General features: G+C 41.5%; 1 protein-coding gene across 2 annotated transcripts in view; it reads right to left on the bottom strand.

Annotated features, from left to right (window-relative positions):
* nckap5l (NCK-associated protein 5-like) overlaps nucleotides 1–13897 on the bottom strand; it is a 59265-nt gene extending 45368 nt beyond the window's left edge. Inside the window, exon 1 of one of the 2 annotated variants that reach the window (XM_026155277.1) lies at nucleotides 12630–13897. Coding sequence is in view for 1 of the 2 variants with exons in the window: in XM_026155276.1 (XP_026011061.1) it covers nucleotides 12152–12179 (28 nt within the window). In the remaining variant the exon portion in view is untranslated. The other variant, XM_026155276.1, reaches the window with a different exon arrangement.
* Nucleotides 13898–13975: the final 78 nt, after the last annotated feature.

Below are 13975 nucleotides of genomic sequence, written 5' to 3' on the forward strand. Positions count from 1 at the left end.
GAATATTCAGAGGTAACTTGGATAATCTTTATACTGATTTTGCGATCTTTTACCTCTTTCTATTGACAAATACAACACTTTGGTCAGAGCCACTGAATTTGTCTTAAGGCAGGCTCCTGACTGTGTTAAAAATGCACATAAAAACTCTATAAAATGCAGTAATCATGTTTTATCAGCTATTTGCAACATATTAGTCTGTTCCAGTTGTTTGGGTTCATCTTATATATTTCACGTCGCTCTAAGTAAGGCCTTCCTGCTGCAGTATCTATATATCCTCATGGGGATCATCATTTCATCCCCTACCATATTAAATTCTCTATCTGATGCTGCAGTTGGGGATTAGCTTGTAATTAACTACTCTGCCTCATTTCAAACAGAGATAGCAGTCATCCGGACGTTTAGCTCGGTGAAGGCTGATAACCCAAAGAAGATCCAGAGTGCGAAAAAACAAACAAACAGCAACACCAGAGAAAAGATGGAGCGCAACATGGACATTTTCTGCAAATTTGGCCACATCTGCTTGCCAGCCGCAGCAGCTCAAACTCAACCAGGATTCAGCCTTAGTAATCATCATCATCATCCACATCCTTTTCCCAAGTTCTGGCCAAGAAGAAGACCTATTTATGGTACAGACTATATGGAGGGTTACATATGGAGGGAGAGCTTTGTTTGAGCTCCAAAGGGGGGGGAAAGTGCTCTATATCTCTCTGACAAACAGTCTCGATGGGAAGATGTTTTTAAAGCTGTACGACTGGAGCTGATGGGCGAGGTTTTTGAAACAGGAAGCTCATGAGATTCTGAAAACACTGAAGCTGCAGAAGCGGCTCGCCAAGCACCTTGTGGGAGGCGAGCGGAGGGAAGGGGGGAGAGGGATTGAAGGAGTAAGGTGGGGGTGCATAAATCTCCTCAATAGCAACTTATTTTAAGACAAATGAAAATGAACTGCAGCAGTGCACAAAGACACACTGTTCAAGGCAGGCTGAATTAAAAAGAAAATCTCCCTCTGTCGCTATTCTTTAACCGCAGAGTCATCACGGGTCACGACTCCAAGTGTAAATCTGAGAGAGGAATCTTACAAGATTGTTCCTCCGTCCAAAACTAAACAAAATGTGGCCATTTAATCCTCTTGTTTTTTTGGCAAGGCAGGACGTGGTGGGGACCCGGTTAGCTCGCGAATTGATTAAAACTTCATTCCAAGCCATATTTTCTCTGGCCGGACGGATGAATCGAATGTTTGTTACAGCTGCGGCGGCTAAAGTGGTGTTTTGCCAGCTTCGATGTTTGCACGACCGCAGATTCCTCTGTAGGGTGGCCTCTGCATTTGGTGGGAGCTCTATTAGCATTCCTCGAGCACGTTCAATCATGCATATTTTAGAGGCCACATTTGACACAGCAGGCTCCGGTGCAGTTTGCGCGAAGATGGAGAACACGAGGTCAGGGCCTCAGGCTGGCCGCTTGTGACTCATTTGGCTGATATTCTCTGTGATGTGCACACAAATAAGCAGAATAAGCTTCGTGTTGAGGTGGCGGGGGTTCTGGGGGGAGTAAACAAAGGGCTTTGGGGGAAACAATGCAGGGGGAGATAACTCCTTTGATGTGAGTGTTTGTGCTGTGAGCGTGGAAACAGTTGGGATGAGGATGATGATGCCTTGCAGAGCTCCCCGTCAGTCCCGCCTCCTGCTGTGAGCTCCGTCTTACTGCGCCGACTCTGTAGGCAGCTGATGGATATTTGCTATGCTAATGCAGGAGTGCCTTTGGTGTATAACCATGGTAACTACACTACCTGCATGCATCAGACAGTGGGGTGATAAATGGCTGAACTGATAGCTGATAGGGAGCAAGGCCCAGCCCCAGCCCAGCCTATCTTCAAAGCACGAAGAGGAGGTGGGGGGGATACGGAGGAGATAGGACGACTGCGGGAGGCTCTGACCTGTCTGCAAACCCCTACCAGACTTCAAATCGATTAAATTATTGTCCCGTTGCTCTTTCCTCCCACTTAAAGATGCGAACAACCACCTAATAAACTGATATTTCACAGCCTGACTGACCTTGAATGTCTGAAAGGTCCGTTGAACCACATGTTATCTACCAAAGTCATGTCAGCTCTGAGGCCGAAAGGATTAGTTCGTTAACGCTCAAGCAACCGAGATATTTTAGTGACTTTTAGAAAAAAATAAATCACAGTATGGTCACTTATGACGATTTAATGGCTGCACTGTTGTTCATCGTGTTATTCCATTTCCACTACCCGTGGCAGATATTCAGAATTATAGTTATTAATGGTTTTAAATCTTTTTTTAATGCAAAATCTTCATCATTTGAGTTGTTTTCATTATCGGTTTGGTCATTAAGTATCTGCCTCGAGGCTTCTGAGGCAGTAAATCTCGCTGCTCTAGTTCTGTTAGCTGTAAAACATGATAGTGCAGTGATCCACACATGTTTGTGTCACACCTTCTTGCATCTGTTTCTCAGATTTATAAGACACATATGATTTATTAATGCAATTTGCTCCAATCTCTTCCACAACCTAAGTCTAACTTTTCGGTCTTCTTTAACATAACCTCATTTTTATTTACGTTGTTTTACAATCAGTGTTTCATATGTAACAGTTTTGCGCTCTCTCGCAGTATAAGACCGTCACTATGCACCCGGGATGCTTTTACTTTAACCGTGTTGTTTATTTATTGCGGGCTGTTTTATTTTCACGCTTCATCCCACTGCTGTAACGCAACATTGATCTCACAAGCGAGAATAAAGAGTCTATCTATTAGAAAAGTAGAATAAAATGCACACCTCAATCTGTAAGGATGCAGAATCTCATATACACAAAGTGACTTTTTGCACAATACTCAGTCTTTCGCACATTTCTATTGCACTGTTGTGTCTTTGTTTTGGTTTTTTTGCAATTTCTGCACATTGCACTTTATGTAGTCCTGTGTTGATTGTCTGTTATATGTCATACGTAGCATAGATCTTGGAGGAACGTTGTCTCGTTTCACTGTGTTCTGTACCACTGCACATGGTTGGAATGACAATAAAGCCACTTGACTTGATTGGCAGAAACTGCATTTTTCTGCCCCCTTGATCAACAAAAATATTTTATAGACTTAAGTAAATGGGATCCCAACTAGAAATAGTATTTTAAAGAACGACTTCATTAGGATTCTGGTGATTTTTCAGCAGTTGGATCTAAATATAATCACACTAGCATGTATAAAGACACAGCTGGGGTCACTCAGTCATTTGACGGTTTGTACTGCAGATTAGCCAATCAGGAACTGTGTTGCTGTATCCTGTATCAGACACAGGAAATCTTTTATACCTCGTGCAATAATTTTGCACAACACGACACATCTGTCGAGCAGAGGATCCGCTGTAAACTCAGCCCGGCTGTGTTTAGCACACGTTGTGTCTTACATTGTGCTCCAGTTGTTGTTTTTTTAACATTTACATGAATCCATTTTTAGTTCCATTTTCTCTCGTTTCAATTGTTTGACTTTATAGATTAGCAGCGATCGCCAAATTCGAAAAGTCCTGACAAACGACGATCAAAACATTTTCTGCGACCCAACAAACTTTAATACCATCTCGTATCATCGCACAAGCCGAAGATTTCCGATGACTCATTCACAGACTTAGCTGATATTTCTTCTCCATTAACAGCTTTACTTCCTCTACCCGATGGCCACTCACTACATTTGTAAGACAACCTCTGGATCACAAATAAGTCAGAAAATGAAGAATTATGTCGAACCTCTCTCTGTCTTTCAAAAAGAGCTTATTTTTATTTGTTTATTGTAAACTACTCCTAAAGCTGACCTGCACTTCCTCCTCGCCTCACCAGGCGAGATCCTATTATAGTTTTTCGTGTTATTAGTTATGTTTACAGTATAATATAGTATTTTTAACAAAATGTAAACAAAAACAAACAGTCTGGTTCGAGTGTCCCACATTTCTTTGTTTTTGGTTAACTCGCGTTTGGTGGTGTCACTTTTAACCTTGAAAATTGGAAGGAACATTTTTCCTCAACTTTTTTCTCCAACATTTTAAACACCAGAAAAAAACCTTTACCTTCTCAGGATCCAGTACTGTCATTTTGTCAGTAGCTGAGGCGACCAGGAGGAATGTTCAACCAGGAGGAGACATCAGAGGCAGACCCAGGACACCCCGGGGACTTAATTTCTCCATCTCAGCTAGTTTGGGAATGTCTCTGTATCCTCTGGGGGGCTACAGGGGGTGGCTGGGGAAAGTGAGGTCTTCTTTTGTGCCTTATCTGCGACCCAGATAAGGCACAAAAGAAAATAAATGGATGGGGGCCTTTTGGAGTGAGTCCCTTGATACCAAGATATATCGGTCCTCTTTTAAACAGCATCAAAGTTTGCATTCTGTGGTCAAAGGCTGGATGGGTGGTGGTGGTGGAGTCAGTTTGTTAGCCAGCAGATGACAGTTTTTATCCCAGCAGGGACTTTGTTGTGGTTTGTTTTCACTCACTTCCTGCTTTTACTGCTTTCACTCGCTGCTTTGTCAAGACAAACACAGATTGTGTTTTGGGTTCAAATACACACTTTCACAACGTTAATGTTACATATAGGAATGAGTCATGTCCAGTGATTTTAAATGTAATGCAAGCTGTCCTTTACAAGCTATGTGCTGAGTAGGAAGTGACATCTGATGCTTGTTTGAGCAGGGTTAGCGTGAAGGCAGTCTGTGGGCAGTCAGGGACTGCCCGTCTACCTGCAGACAGCGGCGTTACATTGGGACAGAGTCACAAATATGCGGTACCACCGGTCTGTGGGCTACTCCTGCTTGTAGCCCACAGACCGGTTGTGTCACATGTTGGTCTGTCAGGCAGCCGTGGAGAAGAGCAAAGTTATCTGATACAAAGATCTGAAGTGAAACAATGTGTCAAAAACAATTTAGTGTCGGCAGACGCTGTCTGTTCTTTTCATGCTTAATGTTTTTGTCACACTTGTCCCATTCCTGGTGAACGCGGCTGTCACACCCTTCCCTGTTTTGGTCCACTCGTCAACCGGTCGGCATTCGAGGGCCGTATACTTAATCCATGTCCAGCGACATGCCATTGGGATTTTGGAGGACTGCATGGAAACTCATTTGCGGTGGGTGAAAATCTCTCTCAGTTTGCTGTCCAAACGGAAACGCGTACGCAGACGGATACATTTGCGGGGCGATAAATTACGCTGAAGCCGTGCTATAACCCCGAACACCAAAGGACACCGTGTGTGTGCATCTGCAAGACTCCATTAGTTTTGACAAAACAGCAGCATTTACAAAGGTCATATAATTAATCATTCTTGGTGGCTTTACTGCTTGTGCTGAACTTTGAAATCATGAGTAATATTTCTCTTTATAAATGATCCTTTAATCTCTTGACTACTTTTTGAATTATGAATTGGTAACAGTTTCCCTGGTCTGCTGTGTTTTTATAGGGATTTTTAACCATAGCTCAGTTGCCATAAGGCACTGGCCTGCCATCAGAAACACACTGGCTTGCAGCGACCGGCCCAAAGAACACTTTAGAGGACAACCTGCTGCCACCAAAGCCACAAACTCCTTCAAGAGGACGTCTTCAAATATTTGTCTGACAAATACTTAATTTAGCCTTAATTGAAAATACAAAAAAGCACAAACTCTTCACACCACTGAAACCACTTAAAGCTATTAATAAACAAGAAGAAATCCAGACACAGTTACCATTTGTCAAACCAGAAAGTTCAGTTCCCTCCAAAAATCACAGTGCCCAGCCTCAAATGATAAACTTTGTTCTTCAAACTAAATCTGTAGTTTTCTGGTTTCTGTTCCTAGTTTTTTTTTTTTTACAGTATGAAATGTTTTGATGAATCGTATCTGAGCAGGTTTTAGCTGCGAGACAGTAAAAAGTCCATGTGGAGAGCAAAGGAGGTTCTGAATGTGACAAAAGTGCAGTTTTGAAACCATCTAATGTCTAGCAGGCTTCTTTAATTTATCTGCTTCAGTAAACAACGACTAGAGGATGGAAAGTCTAAAAAAACAAGTCAGTTACAGTTAGATCAACCTTAACTGCAGCTTCAGCTAAAAACGTTGGCACTCTTTTGGATTCAGAAAAGCATCAGGCAGTGGCCCAAATCAGAGACAAATGGGTGCCAACATGGTGGTTGCCTCCATCTTTTATACGCTCTTACCCCCAGAGGCTAAGCTGATGGGTTGCCAGATTATCAAAGTAGCTGCTGATGAATTTTCTGCAATAATTAACATTTTATTAGTCGCTTACAGTTTGCAGTAAAATAAATAAATAAATCCACATCTGACTCCCTTTCTTGTTGCTTTACTCATTTATCAAAATTGTTGCCGATTAATTTTCTGTCCATAAACGAACAGTTTGGGTCGCCTAATCGTTTCATCTCAGCTCAATCCCAGCGGATTGCAACCGCTAATAAAGTTTTTAATAACTGAAACCAGTTACTAGAACCAGCAGCCAAGTTAAACACTTACTCCATGCCACGTTTCCCCCTCTGCAATAAAGCCTGAACAACGTATGTGGCGTCTGCGCGAAGCCGGCTGCAACAAGCTGTGGCACACAAAGGCGTGCAGAACATCTGTGGACAATTAGAGGCGAACAGAGCGGGCGAGCACTTATACTGCCCATTACACTTGAATATGTCACTGGCTTGACTTCTCATGATGTAATGCGGCTATCTCAAAGTTGCATCGGGATGGAGCGCTCGCAAAACTTCAATCGAGCTCAAACACAGGCACACAAACCGTAAATGTGATCTTGCGAGCGCAGAGTGGAACCACATTTCTCCGCACAGCAGCCCCATAATACTCTCATGCTCTGAGGTCATTTTATCAGGAAGAACTGCTCGGTGCGCTGCATGTCCCTCACCAAATATTGTTCCAAATGTGACACATTCAGGCCTTCTTGTTCTGAAATCCTCCCAGCCTCATGTTTAAATTCTTCCAGTTACGTGACTCAAACAAACACATGCCAGTAATTCCACCCAGTTAGCAAAGGTAGACTTTCACATTTACAGCTCTGCACGCCTCGCTGCTGTGGTGTGATATAAATCCATCTTCCACACAAACAGAGAGGTGGTTTGCTCACTGTTGTGCAGATGTTTTCCCAAACATCTGCTAAAGTTTCTCTGAGCTCACTTTAAATCTGTACTTAAGATCCTGTGATCCTGCAAGTAGGCCTTTTTGGCATCGGCAGGCAATTATGGTGCAATCTTCAGATTAAAGCAGCAAGAATAGACTTTGCTTGAAAGCAGGAGGCATGATGTATCCTGCAGTTACATTTTTATGATAAATATGTGTATATTTATTGATTTTTTTAAAGATTTACTTACTATAATGAGACTTATGTTTAGCACCTAAGCTGAAAAAAGGGAAAATCCATACTGGGAGTTCTCTAATGGTGCTTCAGATGACACCATGATGACCTGAAACTACAGAAATCTAATACTGTGTTGTAGGGATGGTCGTGGTTTTTCAAATATTTGACTATTTATTAAATAATAATAATAACAAAAAAAGCAAACAAGTGGTTACTGACTGTTGCTTTCTGTTGTAATTAGCAGCATCTATAAGTAGTTAATGGGCTTGTACAGTCAGTGGGGGCAGTAATGGACCTCGATGTCAAACCATTAAACATTTGAAGGTGCAGAGAGATTAGATGCTACTCTACAAATCTGTAAAGTCAAAGACGACCGCTGGCAGAAAGTTCTGAAAAACAAACATAAATGTGATCCAGTGTAAACTTCACCAGGTAAAACCTGCAAACAAACATTATTCCCGTAGTCAAAACCACAAAAAACGCTCCTTAGACATCCAGATGTTCATGCTGTTCTCACATACAGTAGAGGTCCAATCAGAACGCCAACTTCAACCATGAAATGTTGATCTGATTATTCCAGTGAATGAATAAAACGCATGCAACTGACAACTAATAGTGTTAATAAATGTTGGTGAACTCTTTTCCACATACAGCATTACCAAAGCTTTTATTTTGGAAATATTTTTCAAACAAGACTAGGTGTCAATCACAACTATGTGCTTTCATATGAGAGGGACTCTATTGAAATGTACCAAATATGAAAAAAAGGCCTTTTCTTGTAATGCCCTCGGTCCATTGAGGGACTGGGGACCTCTGGGAGTCTTCTCTGGTGCCTGGCATGGCGACGCTGGCAGATGACTCTCATGGTTTGAGCTTGTCTCATCCTGCAGATACTTGATTCGATTGTTATCTAGAGAATTTGGAGGCTTCGGGATCTTTGTTGTGTTCCTCGAGGCGTTTCTGTCTTTTCTGTTGGTCTTGGCAAGCTTCTGCAGGTGTGGTTGGTTTGCCAAAGCTTACAGTACATGGCTAGTAGACGTTGATAGATTGTACATGAAAGATGGATGTTTTAAATCTGTATTCCTCGTGATGACCTGCAGGGGGCCACTGTTCTGCTTGCAAAAACATGTCTATGAGAAAATGAGCCCTTCTGATGCCTTCTATGGCCTCAGTAAACACTTTCCTGATGGATTTCATGAAGTCTGTTCCCCATTAGAGTCAGAAAGGACTCGAATGTGATGTTATATGTTATGACATGATAATACCTATAAGCACGCGGAGTCCCACTCCACCCTTTGCTTGTCACTTTCGATTTCAAAAATATCGATATGGTGACAGTCAAAATGCTCAAGTCAAGCTTTCAAGATGGAGCTTCACTAAGCAATGGTTGACGTCACCATGGCAACATACAGTTTATGTACAAGTCAAAGTAACCTTTCAATTAATGAAAGATTTCCCAGCACCGCACTGCAGATGTTCTGAAGTTCACAAAGAGCTCTTAGAAATACATCTTTAAAGTATCAAAAGGTTTAACTGAGTGACCTCAAATCCTTGTCTCAAACAATTTTGCTGGGAACTAATCAGTCACTGTGTTTAAAATATGATGTAACCGTTTCTAGGTCCTTTGTGCCATGCGGTCAGAGCGGATTTCTTACATGATATATGGTGTTTGTCTGCAACTGCCAAAAACAACAAACTACATCATTACAAAAGCAGACAATCTGGACGAGGAACCGAACGTACGTCATTTCTTCTCAAAGCAAAAAATCAGGTAAAAGCAGCCTGCAAACACTAAAAGATTCATCGAGCGTTTCATTGCAGATCTTCAGTGAAACTTTAATATTTTACAGCCTGAATTCCAGCCATCTCTGCAAGCCTATAATTCAGCATGGTTCAAACAATGCTTGCGTCCTCGTTTCTTCTGACCTAAAGCTTGGTCCTTCTTCAGAAAACGATGAGACAAAGGAAACAGCATGAGCGTATATCTGGCCTTGAACCAACAGGCACAGATCATTAAAACTGATGTTTTTCCTCCAACAATGAGGACTCTTTAATAGCTGCACAGCAATTTCTAAGATGTTTTAACTCTCGTGTAATCGCAGAACGGCCCTACAACTTGTTAAGATTGCTGGCACATGTTTTATAACCTATAAAATTCCCCACAAGGTGAAAACAAACAAGAAACAATTCACCCCATTCAGAAAATGTGGAAGGTATCACAGTTAGTAAAATGCAGCTTTGTTAACACGAACCAGCAGATGGTGATAAGCTGTTGTTGTGCTGGGTGACATGGATGCATGCAATCTGTTGCTTTCACTGACGAGTTGAACTATCAGAACTTAAACAGGAGAAAAACAATACGAAAACATATTTTAATAGCCAGCAGAGAAAAGGTCCAAAATTCTCCAGTTTGTACTTTACTTTGTCTTTTGTGATTGAAAAAATTCAATGACATCACATCAGGCTTTAGGAAATCTTAATAAGAATCCCAAAAATAAATCAAGAAATCACTGCATGTCTGTTTGGTTTCCACGAATCTCAATAGTAAAGACTTTTCTGGTCTTAGTCGCTAGATTCTAGTCTTAAAGAACAACATGATGTTCATATTATAAATTATGGTTCCCATTATAGCCAAAAAGAGCACTAAAAGTAGCCCCAAGGTATGTATCACATCTAGTTCCATAAAGCTAAAACAGTGACAGCCAAAACTCGAAGCTTCACCGATACATCCGATAAAGTCCAGGTGTCCCACTGGGGCATCATCCACTGATTTCATATTAGCTGCATTCACATATCTGCCAACTACTGATAAAATACCAGAATTTCACTCACCTAAATCGAATCACAAACTTATAGGATGTTTTGCATCACAGTGAGCTCCAGTGTATGTGAGCACAAACCTAGCAGACACCAGTCATCTCCAAGGAGCCACGCCCCAGACTCCAGTATCCATACAGGTAAGTTATAAAACAGTTCAGCCCATGGTGTTGCTACGAAGTGCGAAAAACTGTCCACAGAGACCAACTTTATTTCTTCTATAAGGTTTTAACATGAGAGCATTTTTGAGAGGCAGCTTCAAATTGTGATTTCAGGAACTGCAGTCATTGGCACTCCAAAAGTTGCCGTTAGAGTGGCAACAACCTTGTGAAGAGGGAGGAAGTTGTACTGACCAGCTGGTTGCACAGAGGCCACCTGGAAGCTTTGTAGACAACATTTCGACAGATGGAGACACTTGTGATTTTTGCTGCTTTGTCACAGTCAGTTGCTGTACTATCACTAAAAGACTGCATGCAGCTGAAACTTGTCCCCATTCTATTAAAAAAATGAGCTTTATTTAAGATGGCGGGTGAATGTGAGGGGCCGCTGACGTGGTCCCCATCTTTGGAGCAACCATTTCAAAGGCAGCAAGATTGTGCCGTGGTCCCTAACCACTGTTATCCGTACTGTAACTGTAGTATAGATTACACGGAAGCTATGTCCTGCTTTACCATATGGTCTGAGTTTATAAATGAGCCTTGAGTGACAGTGACAGCTACTGTTGCCAGCTTTACGTCATTTTCTAATATTTTCTAAATAAAACTGTTGTAATGAAAATAAACCCTGCACTGGTTTAATGCCATGTTGATGAAAATCAGTTTGTTGACAGTTGGATTATGAAAGCCAACAAGGGCAATGATATTTTCCAGATGACTAGATTAGGTTTCTTTTTAAAAGTTGTAAACAAACAAAGAAACAAAGACAAAAAGCATCACCGTTCTTGTTATCTATAGCCTAACAAGGCCTGACCAGCCGTCCTACAAAATGATCAAAACAAAGTTTTCACCAAATCTGCAAAATCAAATGCAGATTCATGAAGGTTCGACTTCTGCTTTGTGAATGTCATGTTTAATTCAGAAAGCAGCAGGCAAACATCAAACGTCAGAAGATCTGATGAAAATATGGCATTTCTGTTTGTTTCATGTGTTAATTAGAGAAAGGTTATCCACCCCTGTGTGACTTTTCATATCTGCAGTTTATGACCTGCTTGGTTGCATTTTCATTTTATCAGCACAACTACCAACTATTGCAATGTTTAACCTGTTTTAAATGCACTTATTCCGAAAATGATCACTTTTAATTCCTCAAAACATTTTCAGACTTCTCCTAGACAAGCAGATCTGCCAGGATTAGTTGGCTGATTACAATCACTGAAATGTGGGGATTGTCTTTTTTACCCCTGGTGTAAAAGAAATGATTTAATTATTTTTTAATTAGACACAGCGAGTCCTGAACTTTGGGTAAGTGTTTAAAAATGATAAAATGACCTGTGGAACACAAAATATCTCCATATTAAAGACTGACTGCTTGGCATTGCGCATCCTGTTGTTAAGCGGGACTCTGGTGGTTTTCCAAACTCATCATATTCATACATGCACACATATCAATTCAGACTGGAGGTCAGCGCAGACCAGCTGAAGTTAAAATTCCTCTAGTCTGCACGGTGAAAGACACATTTTAAGAGGAACTGGAGCTCAATTCGGCTGGTAAAATAATCAAACCAACAGCTCTCCTCCTTAAAAATGATCTGAACTTCACATAAAAAAGGGTGGCTCATCCCTCCTCGCATCCATGCTGCAGACACATTAATTCATTCACGAACATCATTGTGAGGCTGATTTATTCTTGATTTAAAAATTCTGGTTTGTGCAGCGTCAGCCTCCACTCACAGCCTGAATCTCTGACAAAGCCCACACTAATGAAGCGCAGTTTATTTCCATTATAAACTGCCTTTTCTCTGCATCGCTGCGAGATGACAAATGAAAAACGAGCCGCACTTACAGGACTCGGATGACAGTTCCTTTTCCATGTTCCCTTTTCAGGTTTTCGAGGCTCAAACGGCGACAGGATGTATTTCAGCTCCCGCGTAACGCAGCTGAACCAAACCAGAGCTGAGCTTGGGAAAGCCTCCAGGTTTTTCCTTCTTTTTTGGCCCCTTTTCTTGGGGACAGGCCCTTCAAACCCAAACCCTGCGCCGAAATGGGTCCCCTCCGCCACGGGTAAGCGCGCTGTTACGCCCTTGCGTTTCTCCCACAAACGAAGAAAACGCAGGAAAAACGCCGCAGCGTTTAAGGCTGAAGCAGCCCGCAGCAGCAAATCAACATTTTCAGCTGTGAATCGGCGCAACCTTTACATGCCCGGTGATGTTAAAACAATGAAGCGCATGCAAACGGATCAGTGTCGGTATTCCTGCGAACCCATCGGCCAGCCGAGCATTTCAGCACATGAAACGGCGTTTTTCCGTTTTTGAAAAACTCACCTCATTTGGATGGAAACTGCCGCTGTGTTGCCATGTCCGGTAAAGATAAAACTATACTATTTTTTCTTCTTTTCTTTAAAATCTCTACCTTGGGCTCATTTTTGCGGCGGTGTCCTGCTCCCCCAGCAGCGGCCGCTCTCCTCCTCTGCCTCGCCGTTTAAGTGTTTGGGTTGGAGGAAAAGTGATGTCATTGTATGAAATTTCATTACCCGCCCCACTTTTTTTCCCTTCTTTCGGAGGCTGTCCCACGTTGCCAAACATAACTTCGCTATATACTTAAAAAAAATCTGCCCCGTATGTGTGGTTTGCCGTGCCTTAAAATACTCCTGCAGGCACCACCGATATGGACACGACCAAGAAATCCATCAAAAAATAATTTGTGGTTGAAAGAGTGACATTTTTAAAGTTAACACACAAACAGCTGAAAACCTGATACAGCACTCAGGCTTCAAGGCAATTTAACCCAAACTAGAAATAATACAACCGCATGACAAAAAGAAGGAGGGTGAGTGTATGGAGCTAAAACTGGACTAGAGGCCTTAAACAGCTATTTTTCTGAAGGTGACCTCAGGCTTAAGTGCAAATCTGGACTCGTCTATGTGGAACTGAAACATGCTCGAACACTTTACAATACAGCCTGTGTTTACTGGTGTTTGAATGGAGATGCAGAGGAAAAGAACAGCTGGAGAATAAACAAATCTGGGTGCGAAATGACTTCAGCTCCAAATTTTCCTCATGTACACTTGACAAACATGCACTAAACTGCACCAAATCTTTAGTACTCACAGAGGGAGTAAATTACAGAATCCTTCCAATGGTTCCTGTTATCTAAAGCCAGATGAAGGTTTCTTAACAATGTGTGAAAGCACAAACTACATCTGTTAAAGGTTTGTTGTTGATCATAAGCATAAAACAAGTTTAATAACCATATATTGTCTTTATTCATTTAAGGTTCCCTTTTCTCGCGCAGTAACAGCTGAAGCTATAAACTGCTTTTCTGCAGGAATCAACTATAAATTTAAGCAGTGAAGCATTTGCAGATCAGCACACATGTCCTGTACTTTTTATTTATTTGTAACTACAACCAATGAAAATGTGGGAGATAAATGTGGGTGATGAAAAGGTTTGCTGTCCTGCATAAAATGAAACGACTGGTCGCTCAAACTGAAACACAAAACCACCTTAGCAGACAATAAAAATTACATCAAGTATTTTCGTAAATACTGGCTACAAGGGCATATGCAACAACAGAATGTGTTAAAGTGTAATAATGGGAGAAAGTTTCCAGTTGCTTTAAAGTTTTATGGAAATGTGTTTTCTGCTGCAAACATGCCGATCAGAAACAA

Source organism: Astatotilapia calliptera, chromosome 20 (genome assembly GCF_900246225.1).
Source record: "Astatotilapia calliptera chromosome 20, fAstCal1.2, whole genome shotgun sequence".
In the NCBI taxonomy this organism is placed as follows: Eukaryota; Metazoa; Chordata; class Actinopteri; order Cichliformes; family Cichlidae; genus Astatotilapia; species Astatotilapia calliptera.